Genomic DNA, 17856 nt, shown 5'->3' on the forward strand with positions numbered 1-17856 from the left:
ATACAGAGGTCACGTTTTGCACTATAGAATATATTATAAATTATACCATGCATCCATTAACAAAATATACAAAGCCAACGGAAATACATCTTAAGCCCGAGCATACATTATCTAAACCCTAGTAAAAAGTAACCTAAGGAAAACAGCATTTCACACTTCACCTTTCAATCTGCAATGAAGTGCTTTTTCCTCATACATTTTAGTGTTTTGTTAATTTACAGAATACATTAAAATCCTAAGTAGAAAGGTACACACAGAAATAACAAATGTCCTGCTGGGCATTCCAGATCAAAGCAGACAACCACGCCAAGCTTAGGAATTTCACCAGCTACTGCACTTCATCCAAGTCCTTTCCTCCTCCTCATTCTATAGTAAGCATAAGCCAAAGGTACTCAAAACAGTATGTGTAAGTTACGGTTGGAAAATCCAGGAGTTTCAAGTTACAGAAAGATCTTCATCTGGTCCACAGCAGACAGTTGCACTGGGGTACAGACAGATGGGAAACACACTGCAAAATAGTCCTACTGTATTTCAAAATAAACATTTAAGAGTATATCTTCCACAATCTATAAAAATAGGTTTAAAACAGGAACAGTATGATACATTTTTCTTCATTTATTTTACTGGTATCTTATCTCTGAGGGTATTATGTCTTTTGAAAAAAAAAAAACATTACTACTACTGATCACCTGGTCAGTTACAATACCGATAACTGCTTCAGCTACATTGCGCCTAAACAGAAACACCTTATTTTGAAGCAGCAATAATATAAATATTTTACTATCAATCGTCTCTTCCTGCAGCAAGAAAGTTTGCTCAAAAAGAACGTAGCCAACACTGCTGTCACTTTCAGAGGACCAAACTGAACAGTTCCCTAAGGACACACCACTGCACAGCAGTGTATGTTGCTGGTTTCTTGTGATTCTTCAGAATCAAATCTCCTCTCGGCATGTTTAGAAGGGAATTCTTAAATTTCAAATTAAATATGGGTATACAAAGCAAAATCTTGTGAGAAAGTGAGTCCTACAGATGTGTCTATGGAAACACAGCTAGAACCATCACAGGAGACCGTACACTTCACACTGCTTAAGTTACTACATTTTTTCAAAGTATAAAAAGTCACACAATCCCTACCTCGAGCATTCTTCCCATTCTCAAACATTACCAGAATTTGTACTTCAATTCAGATCTGACTTTTTACACATTCTTCAATTCTTCTGTGTGGTATTAACAGGTTAAGAGGTTTGATAAAAAGAAGATAGGGGTCAAGTTTAACGTTTTTATGAGGAACCTCTAAATGTTCTTAGAAAGGCTTAGAAAGGCCCTTCCCACATTTACAAATCCATCTTTAACCACATATTTTTACATAGGCTATATTTTCTGTTAGAGATATGATTTGCATTATTACTAGAGATGGTTCAATGGTAAAAATCACATTCATGCTTTATTCTGCTATAAGAAACAATGACTTTCCTGGTAAACGTCAGTTTAAATTAACAGTGGTTGTGATTTCAGACTGTTTGAGAACTGTTCGATGGTTCAAGACTAATTTCAGTCTATAAGCAATTTTTTTTTTCTTAGAATGACTTGTAAGATTTAAATCTGTTACATTACTATCATGCATCGGACAAAAAAGATCAATGACTAAGTTATATAAGAAGAAACAGCTTCCTGTTTGTGGGCATCTCTTGTAGATCAGGCATGACTACATTTTACAGAAACATTTTACATTGTCTCCTATTCCAAAGTTTGTTAAAAGTCAACAAAACAAGAGCCCCAGCTGCCAAAACTATTTTACATACAGTAAAAGGGGAAGTTCTCATCTGGGTGCAAGTTTAAGTCATTGTCTACAATTCCCAGATAAAAAGGATCCAGTATAAAATGACAGACTTCAAGACCACTCATTTCACCAGGAGGTCCAAAGTATAGTTGGAATTCTGGTCTCCAATTCATAAAATGCTGTGACAAGCAGTTTGACATTTCCATGAAAGAAAAAAAAAATAAAAATCAAAAGCTCAAAGAAAAGCTAAAGTTATCTACACCTCCAAACAGAACACAGATGAGGAACAGCCTGCTACTGTTGCAGTGTTTAATGAGAGTTTGCTCAATTAAGGTGATTCATTGCTCCACCAGGAAGGTTCAGCACCTACTGCTGTACCAGTCACTGTTACTGATCTGAAGCAATTCAGTTACCACTTGAACCATGTTATTGTTGTGTTTCTTCAGCAGTCGCAGGTTTAACTGCCTGTCACAGAATCCCATCTCGCACAGACTGGATAGAAGAGCAGCAGTGTGCTCTTCTGTAGCAGCAGGCTGCAAAAAACAAAAGATATGAAGAGATCATTTATTATCTTACTTTTCCCCATTTCAATCAGTGGTCCTGCATTAAACCAAAATATAATTAAGGCACTGAGGCCTTTTGTCTGCAATTAAGCTGTTGGTGTTCACTTCCATTGTTCGCTTACAAAGGTGAATTACTGCTTTTGCACGATGCTTTAAGAGATACTTCATCCCCACAGCATGGATTTCCCTATCAGCTGGTGAAGCAGCATACTTCAAGGGGATGCCATAAAGTCTTACTATTCCTGCAGTGCACTGCAAAATGTCCTATACAGAATGTTGATACATTCATAAAACATACAAAATTCCAACCTTAAAACTTGTAGTGTAGGTGTAAAATTCACACAGTATACAGGAAAAAGACATTTACCTGTTCTGTAATGGGTGGTCCAGCAAATAATGCTTTGTAGGCTGAGGCAGCAACTGATAAAGCTCCTTTAACTAGTTCTCCTGCAATACTGCTTCCTTGTGGGTGTCTACAGAGAAGATATTACTTTAGGTGTCAGCAAAGCCATGTGTGCATGCAAGTCTCTCCCCATTAGTTGGCTGAGACTTAATTCTTGTCAGAGAACAACCCATTATCCAAAGGAATCCCCATCAATCAAGCCATTTGGGAAAGTCACTGCTTCTTTCTTGACACTTTCTGATAAACTTTTTATGCTCAAGTTTTGTTAGCCTATTTTCCATTTGCCACTGTTTGAAAGGAATTAAGTACTGTCACCCAGAAGAATGCATCTGTATGTGGAAGTTGTGACACATCCATCCAGGCTACAGCAGCTGGCTTCCACTGGTTCCTAGTCACTTAATCTTAAAAGAAGAGCCACAGAATAAACGTCATTTGTGAAGTCACGGCTTCTGTTTCATTACCTTGGGTATTCTGAGAACTTCTGGTTTCTTGTTGTAAATCCAGAGGATCCTGGTCCATGACTGTCTTCACCACTAGGTTCTGGAAAAAGCAAAGACACCGTATCAACATGGACAGTAAATGAAAAGCTGAAGTGCTGCAACACGTATGTAAATGGAAAGGAGTGGGAGTCAGTCCAAGTTAATACTTTCAAGTTCAGTGATCCAGATGCAACCTAGGTATGCAAGATTCTCATCACATTCCTGACTATCAAAAAAAAATCCAGGAATCATTTGGCTGATTAGTCAGTGGTTATCTGCTTTACCATGAGATGAACTGCTGTCTGAGCCCGAAATAACTGTAACAATAGCTTATACACAAGGCTCTAATTCCAGAGCAAAGTAATCTTCCATATTTATGCAAACACTTCTGAGTACCCTCCTACCATTTCTAATAAATGCTCTTTTAACCTGGATTCAGAAAGCTGTATTGCTTTCTACAAATCTTCTGTATAGTAACGTTTTAAACACCCAGAGAGAACTAAACATTATTACTTGGCTAGGTCTCTGCTTTCCTCTAGAACAACAAGACAACAAATCCAACCACAGGTATAAGGAATAGGAGATAACTACGAATGCACCCTTCGGTCAGTACTGTCAATACCTTCTCTTATTTGATTGTGAGTAGTGGAAGAGACATTCTCTGGAGCTGGTACGTTTGGTTCTTGGAAGATACAGTTCTGAAGAGATGCAAGATTCCTGAGAACATAAGGCAAAAAATTACTTTTACCACTTTCATTCTACACATACACATGCAGGCAAGTCAATCTATAGGCAACAGGAAAATCTTCACAGGTTCCCTTCTTCCCTTCCCTACTCACTGATTACCTAAGTGCATCAGGTTTTATAAAGAGTTATAGGATATAGGACATTCACTCCATCATATACAACACTGATTTTGTTGCAACCAGTTCTATTTGAATATTGAACTTGAGTGCAATTCCCCGCCCTGTTAAGCCTGCAGCCATTAACATAATGGCTTTGTTCCGAGAGCATACCTTTCTGTCTGCGGTAAGGTATCCATGGTCTCTGGGGTCAAGGGTACAACAGGCAGCGTTTGTGATGTTGTCGAAGTATCAGCAACGCTGTGTATCTCTGGCTGACTTCCCCCATCTTGCCCTGCTCCTGTTTCAGTTTCTCCCGTCTTTTCCAGGCTGGGCTGAGAAAGAGCCGAACTATACATGGACTCCCCTAAAGGACGACTGGTATCAAAGCACTCAGGGAGAATAATAATATAATCCTCTGATGAAGCAGAAGAGCCTTGACTTTGTACATCATCTTTATCATCACCTTCATCTTCATCACCAGAATCGCCGGTGTTGCTACAAGGGTTTACTTTCTCGGAAAACAGAAGTTCCCCTAACAGAAAAAGAAAGAATAAAGCATATTAAATTTGTCCAAATTGCCTGGGTAACAGCAAAAGCAGTGCTGTCCCAGATATAAAATGCAACTACTCAGAAATAACTGTAAACCTTTGCTGTCAATGTTAACTGTCTGGTTTTCTTGATCTCTTGGGAATAGGTTGGGGGTATGGTGTGAAAGAGCAACAGATTTTACTGGTAAGCTTAAGCATAATTCAACAGGAATAACAGCTACACTGAGAACAGTTTTCAGCTCCTAAATTATATGTGTTGGATACATTTCAAAGCACAGCCTTTAAGCTACATGTACAAAATACAGAAGCACCAGCCATACTTAGTCTTTGAGCACTTATCTGAATACTTGACTGGAACCATTATGTCTCAATATCACTTCTTAAAAAAAAAAAAAAAAACAAAAAACTCTTAAAATAGCAGCTTGTTCAGTGTATTGACACCAATTTTCTGATACATCAAGAAAATCGTTGTTGCAGTATCCAGTTTCTTAGAATAGCAGGTATCTTCTTACAGCTTTTTTGTAGCCCATTACAATTTCACTTTAAATCCAGACTTTACTTACCACTGCCATTTTCTGTCATGGCCTCTGACTGACAGATCTTTGATTCCTTTTTAGTTTTTATCCTGGGAGATTCTTCACTTAGTACATTACAAGTGAAGGTGTCTTGCAGTGTTTGCAAAGAATCTATACAATAATCAAGAAAAACAATTAAAAAGATATCGCCACCTGCAGTGCACAGCAATTTGTGGCCAATGTCTGAGTGCAAAGAAAGTAAAGCCACAGCTAGCCAAAGAATGCAGCTAAGGCAGTACTCACTCTTCATCACTTTCTTTTTCTGCGGGGGCTTATGGTCAGGTGCAGCATCCAGGGTAAGAGAGCGAATTACAGTTTCACAGACAAACTGAGTCCCACTCATGTCTTCTTCCCCTTCCTCCTGGTTTAGTGGATGTTCACCTTTCATTTTCACCATGCAAGCATCTGTAGGAAAGCAGACCTCAATTATTCCTTTGAAAGGAAGAGAGATTATTTAAACATGACAACAAGGAAACACAAGTATGAGAAGAATTTGTAAGCTATCCAAGGCTAATGCTGATTTTGTGTGTGGATTCCTCCTTAAAGAGTGAAAGATTTTGGAAGTCATTTATGTTGAATGTGAAAATGATTGAGAAGTAGGGGGACAACATCTAGAATGGTTCAGTATAATCTGGCCTATAAAGAGCAAATTCTGAATTCTCCCAACAATTCTACTAGGCAGAAAAAAATCTAGTTTTCCATTTCTGAATTGCAGATATTACACTCCAACATCCACAATCACAGTAGTGCCATACTACATGCTTATAAGCCAAACTACTGTTTTTTTCTTACACAGAAAGAGAACAACAGGAGTTAGAATTCTTCCAGTAAATAAAACATCACTTCTGCCCAGTCAGACTTGATGATACCTCCTCCCTGTTCCCCAGGCTCCCAGTGATTACTGCTTACCAGACACTGGTTTAAATCCACTTCCCTCATTCTCCTCCTCTATCTGACCTAAGCCAGGTTTCTCCACCAAGGGGCTATCATGTGGCAAAGGGGACATGCAAGGAGTCATGTCTGAAAAACAAAAGCAGCAAAGATAATGAGCATTAAAATAAGAACCTTCCTTCCTCCAAGAGGCAGCCTTTTAAGAAGTTATCTTTTCCTTAAAGGATGTTCTTCCAAGACTGAAGCCCGGGTATCTTACAAAATACTTTGGTGAAAAGGAATTAGCTTTGCATGACACTGGCACTAGTTGAGCAGAGAAATTGACAGCCTTCTGCAATGCCTGGAATCTTATGGCCTTGAGTGGGTGAAGATGGAAAGAAGTTAAGACTGCAAATTACAAAGGACTATCAGGTATTTCCTCTAGGGCTGCAGAAAGAATTAAAATGGAAAGACATGGGAGCTGGGAAGACTCTCTAGCCGGAAGAGCAAAAACTTTTTGCATATAAAACCTTCTCATTGGGTAAACAGTAGCTTAGAAAGCTAGAGATAACACACCAGAGTATCAAAAATCCTTACCAACAGGAGTGTTGTGTGGCACTCGCTCCAGTTCCTGCACAATATTGATATCCAATAGTTCAAAGGACAGTAAATCCTACAGAAAGAAACCCCACACAGTTTTCATCAACAAACCCTGAACTGGAATCCTACATGGTACTCCCCAGCATTAGGTCCCAATATCTTACAAAGAGGTCTACTTCATTTTGTTAGTTACTTAGCATGATCTCAGGCAGGGGATGTTTTCCCACAAAGGCCATCCCCACATTACAGAAAGCAGTACATAAATTAAGGCAGCAAGAGGGAAACCTAAGTACTCCCTTGTTAGAGGTCAGGGAAAGACCCAATCCTGTAACTATAGAGAATTTTAGTTTGTCCTGCACATAATCTTCCAGCGACAGTCCCCCATCCTAATTCAGGGAAACAGCTCTGCTATATAAAATGCAGTATATTCTTCCTGAAAATAGAAGTGGCTATTTTAGGGTTCAGAAGCTACTTTTTTTTTCTTACGGATGTCTATGTACCTAGATATGAAATCCAAGGTGGTTTGGCTGATGTCTACCTGTTAACATTTTTACCTGTGCAGTGAGGAGATCCACAGATGGGATATAAAATTCTCTCTCGCTTGGCAGATTTTTCATCTTCAAAGGAAGAGTTGGCAGAGGTATCTCAGCCTGTTCCACAATTTCACCCATCACTTGAGCATCGCCTTCTGTCTTCAAGGAAGCAACCTGAAAAGGCCAAAAAAAGTCTCAAAAACATCTTAAGCAGGCAGCAAATAAAAGTTCCATGAAATGCAAAGCCTAAGTACTATGTATAAGAACATCAAAAACAACTTGAAAAAAATAATTAATTCAGCTCATTTTAGAGCCAAAAGGACAAGATTTAACACAAAAAAAAATCTTTTAACATTTAATTTTGATCAAAGAACTATACAAGTAGCTGAAACAGACTGTTAACTTATCCCACGTCTGTCAAAAAGAACTACCATTTCAGAGCTTATAAACGCAAGAGAAGTTGTTTCTCTTCCCTACTAAGAATAAGATCAGAAGAAAAATCAACTAAAGGAATCCCCAAGAGATCAATGCAGTTAGGAACACTATGTCATTGCAGAGAACAATATACATTGCTCAATCTACTCAGCAATTCACAGCTGCCCTCAAAACAGTATGAATTACTTGCCTGTTTGTTACTGGAGGAGGATTTATCTTTTTGATTGGAATCGGAGTCCTTCCAATTGTTTTCTAAAGACTCAGTAGCTGGGGAGGGATCCACAACAATACTGCACCAGATCCTAGGCCCAAACTGTTCCCCTCTGTGTGACAGTCTCCAGTGAGAGGTGTATGTTCCTTCTATATTAGGAGCCACAAACTCAACTGAAACAGTTCCTACTTGTCCTGATGGAAGGGATGGCACCAACACATCCTTTTTCTCAGAAGATGCCAAGGTCAAGTTTCCCCACATAAGTTTCAGCTGAAATATACAACAGAAAAAGCAAAAGTTAACTTCACTTGTTTCTTTGTGATCTGTATGGAGTAAAGAACATTTCAAGTTCTGCTGAAAGGCCTTGCACAGATGTGAGGCAGAGAAAAGCAGCTGCTAGTCAAGGTTTTCAGTCTATCACCAGAAAAATATTTGTTTAAACAGGAACTCAGTCAGCACTCGAAGAAAAACTTTTACATGTCAGAAGTGCAACATATGTGCTGTAACAAGGTTGAACTACTATTACATTAGAATAGCACTAGAAGACAGTTTCAGTGATTGTTATGTTGATTGCTTCCCTCCTACCCTCTGTAGTTTTAAGGAGGACCTAGATAGATTAACGCCCAGGAATTCCCAGTTTATAAATTAACTGGCCAAAATAAACCCTAAACAGGTTCTGAGAGAGAATTCAAATCCCTAATTCATGTATTTAGTCTTCTAGAACTATTTTAATGTGTAAAAGTAACAGCAAAGGAAAGATACCTTTGTGTCTGAGCCCCATTCCACATTGCCAGTATTTTTCATTCGCCAGTGTTTGATAAACTTTGTTCCTGGCTGCAAGCGAGTCCCATCTGGCAAATTCTCATCCACAAATACTGCACTTAGTGTTGGGACAATTGCTTGGACGGGTTGACTAGGACTCCTGGGATTCAGGGAAAAAAAAAAAAAAATGAACTGAGGAAGTCACTCAGCTGCTATTTCACTGGCTAAACTGGAAGAGGCTATTTAAAGATTTTTTTTCCTTTAAGTTTCTCTGGCTGCAACATTAATTCATACTGCATGTGCATGCACGTATATATAATGGTAGGTATTTTTCTTCCTCATAAATCTGTTCAAGTTTCTGGTAACAATAATCAGTTGCTTTGCTTTTTTTCTTCTGATACTCTCATCAAAAAGAAAACACTCCACTCTGCAAATTCAGTTTAGACAAAATCCTCACAGGGTCCAATCACAAATAATACTTCAAATGAGCAACTGATTTCATAATTTTCCTACTGTTATTTTAAAACTTGGTCTCATCACAGAAGGCCAGACACTGCAACTAAGAAATGCTCAGCTAACAACATCCCTTACAGTAAGGTACTGGGTTGGAGACTCTCAGACTTCAGAGTAGGTGAGCCACTAGTTTCCAACACATGGACAGAGTTCCACAGATGAATTTTCCTGTGCAATTTCAGCTGCTTTTTGAGCTCTCGGACCTCTGCCTTTCGCTGTTTCTTCTCTGCTCGTAATCTCTGCTTTTCTGCCTTCAGAAATCTTTTGTCCATCTGTTTCTGGAGCCTGCAGGGAGAGAGAACTACCTTATTAAACTGATTAGAACACAGCTTTAGCCAACACAGTCCTAGTCTTAAAGGGAATGTTTCATGGAATGTCTCACATTTCAAGACTGAATACCAGATGACTTTAAAAGAACAACTTCACAGTTGCTGGTGAAGACATTTAGAACTGCCCCAGTGAGAGGGTAAAGACAGATTAGAAAAAGCAAGCTATCCATGTCTACCATCCACCTATGAAACAAAATCCTATCTTTTCTACTTTGTTATCAATGGTCCAGGAAGATATTTGTCTGAGGCCATTTGTAAGTAAAGAGCTATTTTTAGCTACTTGCACTACAGTTCCAGAGGATTATTTCAATTTCCTGTTATCTCTAAATCTAAATTCATAAAAGCTGAATATCAACCCCATGACAGGTTTTTCCACTTTGCTACCAAGACAGCCTTATCAGGTGTTGACAGGTGCCACCATTTACCTAACTTGCTCCAGAGTAGCAGGCAGGCGAGGTGAAAACTGTGCAAGGTTGTAGTTCTCAGCGATACACAGTATAGGTCTTCGTAGCTTTAACAAGACGTGATTAGGATCGTGTGCATATGTTCCTGCTTCACACTGTTCACAAATATTGTAGGCTGGACAAAGGCTGCAAAGCAGTAGAAGTAGGTTACTGAGAGGCAAAGAATACAATAGAAAAAGACATTGAAGGGTAATTAATTCTTACATTTCTCCTGAGAAACAAACTCAGTATCCAATCATCATTTTAAGCAGTGACCAAGTGAAACAGAAGCTGCTTATCCACTTATACATCAATATCAGGAACATCGAGATCAATATCTCTTCTTTAAAGAGCTGTAAGACAGTTCCCACTTCCTTCTTGAATAAGCATTGAAAAACCTGACATTTTCTTTAGCATGAGCTCCTGACAACTGTTGCTATAAAGAACAAAACTTCATACTGAACTCAAATGCCAGAAACAGCATTCCACTTGTGAAAATACAGGGGATAAGACAGCTCATGTTTTCAGGATGCAAAAGAGATTGCTCTAGCAGCAACAGGACTGGTAAAAACAGATTGCCAGTTCATGCCAATGAGAAAAACATCCACAGGAAAACCTTTACTGGCATTCCATTCACTGCTGCTGCCCAGTCCTAAAATACCTACCTACAAAAGTAACTGCCTCATTCAAATTAAAACCTCACTTAAGACACTCATAAAAACCTATTTCATATTATTAAGAAACTGCCAGAAAGCTCATAAAAAAAAAAAAGAATGACTTCAATTAAACTCATTGACTGTCAGAATGAAAAACAGCTTTTTTTTTAAACAGCATATATAAGTTTTGCATTTTTGTTTAACTTAGCCAAGCATTTTCCTTTACAGTTACTACATGCCATATGCAAAGAAAGTCTAAAAGTGCTTGTGAAAAACATAAGATCTTTTACATTGTTTTAATGATCGTGTTTTTTTCAAAACAGTATTAATCTTGCTATTATGCAGATAAGGGCTGTTCACACGAACAGAGAACGTAAGCTGTTTATGAGAGACATGCTAACGGTCCTGAGGCGTACATCATGCTGAAGATTAGCAAAATGGAAATCTGTGATGCTAAGATGTCTTTTCAAACTCTCATTCACACACACAACACACTGAGTTTCCCATACAGCCATTACTCATCATATCCTACCTGCACTGGTAGCGAACTCCAACAATTCGGGCCTGACAGTTGCAGCAGGAGATGAGCCAGTCACACTGGTTCTCATTCCCAGTCTGGGTCTCTGAAGCTGGAGGTGCTGCTGTAACAGAGCTCTCAGGAAAGTCTAGAGCCTGATTGTGATGAACAAGCTTCTCATACAACTTCTGTTCCAGTTGCTCAACAGTTTCCTTCACCACTTGCTCCCTGAACTGAAGAAGAAAGTCATGAATTGGAGCAACCCAAGCAGCTTCAAAAAGTTGGATTACGCTGCCCCAAATCTCCCAACTCACAAGGCATAAAGCAGTTCAGAATTCACTCAACTCTGCAACAACACATTCCAGATGAATTTGAAGAAATATCACATTCCTCAAAGAGAATTTATTTTAGAAAATACCAGCCCACTGGTTTTAAACAAGGCAGGACAAGTAATTTCACTACGATAAGAGTAATTAGATGCCTAAATGCCATTTAAAGCTCTGGTCACAAGTACCAGATATATATATAACTATATACCTATGATCAGATATATTGCTGGGCATTACAGGTATCTTCTTCCCATAACCTCTTATGTAGCCCTTTTATAAATAACCAAAATTCAGAAGAAAAGACACTTACTGTTTCCAAGTAGCTAGTAAACCATTCTGGAGGATTTTCATCTGTTCTCCCTGTTCTATTGTGATTTAACTTTTGCTGGTGGAAAAGGAAAGAGTCAAACACATTAAGCACATGAAGCTGTAAAACAAACCTCAATACAGCAGAACAACAACTTTCAAATGGTACTCCCCTCAACTCTTTTACAAAAAAGACTTCAAGTTCTTTGGAAAACAGCAGAAAAGTTACACAAGAAAGCCACTACAGTTTTCTGAAAGATTTTTACCTCATTAGCATTTGAATGTAATTACACATCGAAGCTAAAGAAATCAAGTCAACCAGAAGTTACTAGATGTCAAATCAGAGCTTCAGGTCAACATTAAAGAGCCTGTTTTTCTAAATGCAACATCAAAACCTCCTCTTTAAGACATTCAAACAATTTCATGACCCGTAATGGGAGCATACAGGTAGCTACAAAGACCAACTTCTAATTGCATCAGTTTTTAGGTACGAGTAAAGATGATAATGAGTCTATAGTATGAATTACACTTATGAATTTTCTTTTAATGAATATATAGTCCAACACTGCATCCTACCTGAACTGCCAGCTCCTTTTCATTTTTCAAGTCTTCCTCTGACCCCTGAGCTACCACAGAGTAGTGTGAAAGAGGTATTTTCTCATCTTTAAGAGCTGCCAACTGTTCTGTCACGGGTCTTTCACGCGGTTGTGAAGAACAAGATGGAGCATCTTTCAGCAAAGAGCCTTCTTCATACACATTCATCTGGAGTTGATTTCCTTGTTTGACTGCAATCTAAATAAAGATTACATGACAGACCCTATTTACTTCACTTCGAACCAACACTAAATATCCTGTAAAAATACAGCACTACACTGCACTGGAGAGGTCATGAGAAAAAAAACACACACACAAAAAACAAGAATTGAGTCACACACCAAGCTACGGTCAGCTGATTTTTTTTTTTTATTCTGCCTTTCCTAAAAGTTACTGATATGCTTACTGGGAAGTCCACTATAAGCAAAAAAAATTATGCAGATATACTACAGTTTTTCAATCTATAATAAAGCTGTTTATATAAAGCCAGTAAACAATAAAGATTCTGTCCAGTAAATTCTCATTTGTGATTATTTTCAAGCAATTTCCAGATTAAAATTTCAAGCCATAAGCAAAAATGTTCTGAAAGCATTAGTACTGTACAATTTAAAGGAATGCAATCCTTATTTTTTCTAAAAAAAAAAACATGTAATCATTTAAGAAGTAACTAAGCACTGACATCACCGAAAGTTTTACCAGAGAGTGCAATGTTGGAGCCTGCACGGCAAGGTTTTTAAAGGGATCCAATAAAGGGCCAGTACCTCCAAATGTGGAATTTGTGTATTTGAGAGAGCTATTAATTTGACTCTCTGCTCTGGGCCCTGAATCACAACTGCATATTCAACTAATTATACAAAACAAAATTAGGCTGGTGGGACAATAGTATAGCGAATATTCAGGATAATGCCCAAAGCAAGAAAACCGAGCTATTCTGATTTCTACGAGCGAGATATCCATGTTTTTCCCCCCCCCTCTGCTACATCAATTCTTATCAGAGAAAGTTGAATATATTGAAAAAGTCAGAAACCAGTTACCTTCAGAGCTTCTTCATATTCCTCTGAAGAAAAAAGAAAACAAATGTGAATTTTCCCTATCTCAAATAATACATGCAAACTTAGCACACTGTAGTTAAAAACCTAGGAATGTCTTCCATACCTTCTGTAAATTACTTTAAAATAGTGCTTCTAAAGAAAACACCTGTATGTATGGCAACAAGGAAGCACACTTGCAGCCTGGAGACTTCCCATTCCATTAATTTACTCATTTTTGAAAAAATTAACTTTCTGTAGATAAAGAGTATTTTCCTTTTGGAAGGATTTGATGCCAAATCATACACAGATCCCCAAATCAACATGTAAGCTCTCTCATCTCCTTCTCCATAAATATAAGCAACAGCTGGGGTCTATTTATAAACCTGATTTCATTTTAATAAAGTAATAGCTCACCTTTGCTATTCACAGAGACCTGCAAAAAGAAAAAAAAAGCGATTAACAGACAATTAAATATTTCTGTGATTCCCTTAAAATTAACATGCTTTCAAAATAAATGTACTTTTATCCAGTGTTTCTAAAGTATCATTCCTTCTGGTATTTGTTATTGCTGCCATGCTTAATTATTAACTAATGACGTGGTGGTTTAAAGTAGACCATGTTCTTCATCAGGTTTGCATACTAAGTGAGGCCTCTCGCTCTGCTGGCATCCACAACAAGCATGGTCTCATACAGTGGAAGGAAGCCAGCGCTGATATCACTGAGCTTTCCAGACAAATAAACAGAGCTTGGACCGTTTGCTGTTCGTGGTCAGATGCAACACTTGCCTTGTTTTTTTCCTAATCAAAAGGACTTCACACCATCTACTTCAGGTGCTCATTTATCAAATTTGCACACAGAAGTTATTAATACAAGAAGTTATTTAATCACTACAGCATTACGTGATTTGATCAGTATTTACTTTATCAGTATGTGAAAGATCTTAAACAGATATTTATATTTAAATATCAAAAAATACATACATATACATTTTATATATACACAGAGAAAGAGAGAGGCTGGAAAATAAGAGCAGAATCTTTCCTTGAAATGTTCCTGGAAGCATCCTGACATTTCCCATTGGGTTAAGAAAATAAAACCAAGAATCCCCATCTCTGCAATTTAGCAGAGCTGCAAATCAATCACTGGAGCATGGCAGCTATGTTCACATTCCGATCTAAATCTCTAGATAAACAGAATGTGAGGGTGAGGTTGTGCCAAGCAGGAAGTTACTCAACAAGGACAACTAGAAGTAACCAATTTGCTTTCTGAGTCAGTAATCTGCTTGGAGATTATAGCATTTGCATAAAACAAGCAGAGGATTTCAGTACACCAGATCTCTGAAGTAAACATATGCTAATGACAGAGGACCTACATTTTTCAGAGGCGGGAATGCAGATTGAAGAGACGGGGCTTTACCACCGCTGCAAACACAAGCACTTATAACTTATTCTGATAAATAAAATTAGAAATCCCTCAACAGACACATCCCTTCCCCTGAGCACAAAGAACCGTTGGCTGTTTCTATTCTGTTACACTGGTAGGAAAAAAAGAAAGGCAATAGCTTCAAAAAACATTTAAATTAAGAGTACTATATTATATTAAGATTGAAACCAAAAGACTAATAGCTATTGTCTTCTCTAAAGGACAAAAATGTCACCTCTGACCTGCAGAACAACCGCTCATGCAAGGTTCAAACCGTTACATTTGGGAAACAGGGGGGAAGGAGGAATGGAGAGGAGAAGGTATCATACCTCATCCTTATCCTCATCAATGTATTTGATCTGAATGTTGTCCAGGTCAAACGAAACTTTAACCTGCAAGAAAAAAAAATGAGGAAAAAATTACCAATACAATGAGACAGAGCTGTAACAGTTTTCAGTTAATCGTAACTGCTAATAGGAAAAAAAAAAAAAAAAAAAAAAAAAGCTTTGACCCTTTCACCCCTCCGTTACAGTTTCTCAGCTGAAATAAATACACTTTTACCAAATCCATCCTCCTGGAGTTGAGCTACGCTCCCAGTGCCTCGCTTCCGACCTTTACCAACTTTTTATAATGAAGAGACGAATTTCATTTATTTTGTTTCGCCTGCTCTAGTTAATGTTTACCCTAAAATCAAGATCACTGAGCAGCCTTTCCATGGAAAGAGGACTTGTTGTCAGTTAAACTCGGACACGGTAAACACTCCCACTTCCAGAGGCTAAAGCCAACGATCTTTGAACACCAACTTTCACATCACAAAGCACCTGGAAGATAGCTCAGGGAGGTGGGCAGCTCCTCCCTCCCCCGCCCCCAGCAAACCCATCTGTGTTTTGAGAAACTAGGATTAATTCAAGTGCCAAGAAAAGCAAAGCATTGCATTCTACAACTCCCTGGCAGATGCACTGCACATCTGAACACGTAAATCCATTATACCTATCTGAATAAGAACAAAGCTGAACAGCTACTTGGTATTACCAGGGCAGAACCAACAACAGCACAGGGGCCATAAACAAAAGCAGCAAAACCCTACAGTGAATAAATCTTCGAGGCTCAAGTGCACTTTAGTGTTCTTTACCTACACAAACTGCATTTTCCTCATGAAGATTGCTGTATCTGAGCCCGGATCTAACAGAAGATGACTAGCAGCCTTGGAAGACAGCAGATGGCTGGGATTTACCCGGCCTCACAAGATGCTTCTTTAATTGCACAATGTGTGTGCCTGTCACGGTGCTCCAGTGATACAGCCCCAATTAATTTGGGGAGTGCAGCACGAGAACCAACTCAGCTGGGTGAGAAGAAACTGCAGTTACAAGTCTCTCTCTACATCATGCCGAGATTGTTCCCCTGAACACCAGCTAGAAGCAGAGATTTGGCGATCCTTTACCAACACCAGACCCTTTGACAGTGAAAACCCAAGGAGCAGTTTAGCCAGCGCTGCCTCAAAGCAGCAAATCCACGCAGCACAGCACAGACACCCAGCGCTACGTCCTGGGTTAAAGAAGCAACGTTAAGAGACTCCCACACGAGGAACAAGCACAACTGTCACTCCGAGTGCTTGGGAGAAATAGCAACACCATGCCCACACAGTGACCTGCTCCCAGCTTTGACAGAAGCAAGACTCTGACCCCTTCAGGGGTTCTTGCAGGGTTTACGGGCTAGCAGCTGTCCAAAGGCTGACCTAGCACCTCCTCTATGAGACCCAAACACAAGGAAGAGAGCAGACGACGCAGCTCACACTTTGAATTTGAGGCAGTGACCGTGCAAGAACTTTCCACGAGGTAGGCTACATTAGCCAAAATGAAAGAGAAGAAATAAAACATGGGTAAAACCTCTTAAGATACAACTTTTCAAACAATGTACCCACACAAACCAGGAGAGCTACTACAAAATTAAATCAATAATCGCTGCTGCTCCATCGTAACTCTGAGAATCCTAACTGCACAACATAAACCACATCCAACAAGAGAGTCTTGACTAAATAGGATGGGAAAACCTAGACAAAAACTCCTCAGTATGCCAAGTATCTGATATGCAGATCTTCATAGACACCTGCCTAGGTACGCAAGGCCTGCTGACAGGAACAGTTACAGCCACACGGGTATGCAAAGCACCAGGAAACAGGAAACCAAAAGCCTATGTTCGTGACTCGGCATCCCAGAGGATAAAAAGAGAGAGAGAGAATGAGAGAAATCCTCTGTAAGTAACAGAGAAAGGCTAAAGTTGTGCCAGGGAGGTTTAGGTTGGATATTAGGAAGAACTTCTTTACCGAAAGGGTTGTGAAGCATTGGGATGGGCTGCCCAGGGAAGTGGTTCAGTCACCATCCCTGGAGGTCTTTAAAAGGCGTTTAGATACAGTGTTTAGTGATATGGCTTGGTGGAGAGCTTGGCAGTGTTAGGTCAGAGGTTGGACTGGGTGATCTGGGAGGTGATTCTGTGAGCAATCCAACTACATCTACTCAAACGGACAACAGAATGGCAGACGAGCAAAACTAAGGATTGCCAACAGGAACAGAGCACGCAGCTCGGGTCCCCTGCCCCCACCCAACACCAAACCCAAACCCCACAACCAATCCCCCCAGCAGCTTTCTCCACAACACCCTTCCCACCTCCCCCTAAGCACAGAACAAGCCCCAAAAAGCTCCAACCCCCCCCCTGAGGCGACAGAACCGTACAACACCCCCCACACCCCCCCCCTTTAACCCCAAAGAGCCGGGCCCCGGGCTCACCATGGCCTCCACATCGGCCCACGTCGTGTGCGCCGAGTCGGACACGAGGAAGCTCTGGGTCTCCCCGCGGCAGCTGACGCGGAGATTCACCTGCGGCTCCATGGCCCGCTCCTCGCCGCGGGAGGCCCCTCAGGAGGGTCCGGAGAGGCCCCTCACACGCCCGCTGACCCCACCGAGGCCGACCCGGCAGCCAGGGCCCCTCGGGGTCCCGCCGCCGCCGCCTCAGCCCCCGCCGCTGCCCCCAGCCCCTCAGCGCCCCGCCGGCCCTAACATGGCGGACAGGCCCCAGCCAGCTCCCCCCCGCCCTCCGCGCGATACTATTGGTCGCC

General features: G+C 40.0%; 1 protein-coding gene across 2 annotated transcripts; it reads right to left on the bottom strand.

The window, feature by feature from the left end:
• Nucleotides 1-14: 14 nt before the first annotated feature.
• NBR1 (NBR1 autophagy cargo receptor) lies at nucleotides 15-17746 on the bottom strand. Of its 2 annotated transcripts, none has more exons than XM_084496474.1 (21): nucleotides 17528-17746; nucleotides 15074-15136; nucleotides 13737-13755; nucleotides 13326-13348; nucleotides 12274-12489; nucleotides 11702-11776; nucleotides 11078-11295; nucleotides 9872-10036; nucleotides 9196-9402; nucleotides 8605-8764; nucleotides 7822-8112; nucleotides 7218-7370; nucleotides 6661-6736; nucleotides 6103-6213; nucleotides 5437-5598; nucleotides 5182-5304; nucleotides 4242-4602; nucleotides 3848-3942; nucleotides 3208-3286; nucleotides 2711-2816; nucleotides 15-2313 (listed from the first exon to the last, which is right to left on the bottom strand). In XM_084496474.1, the coding sequence occupies exons 1-21, from the start codon at nucleotides 17627-17629 to the stop codon at nucleotides 2140-2142; spliced, it is 2979 nt and encodes a 992-aa protein (XP_084352600.1). In that variant the 5' UTR covers nucleotides 17630-17746; the 3' UTR covers nucleotides 15-2139. The 2 variants fall into 2 exon arrangements, with proteins under 2 accessions (XP_084352600.1, XP_084352601.1); XM_084496475.1 differs by lacking the exon at nucleotides 17528-17746 and adding an exon at nucleotides 15306-15333.
• Between the last annotated feature and the right edge of the window lie 110 nt (nucleotides 17747-17856).

This window comes from Aythya ferina (genome assembly GCF_964211825.1).
Source record: "Aythya ferina genome assembly, chromosome: 23".
Taxonomy (NCBI): Eukaryota; Metazoa; Chordata; class Aves; order Anseriformes; family Anatidae; genus Aythya; species Aythya ferina.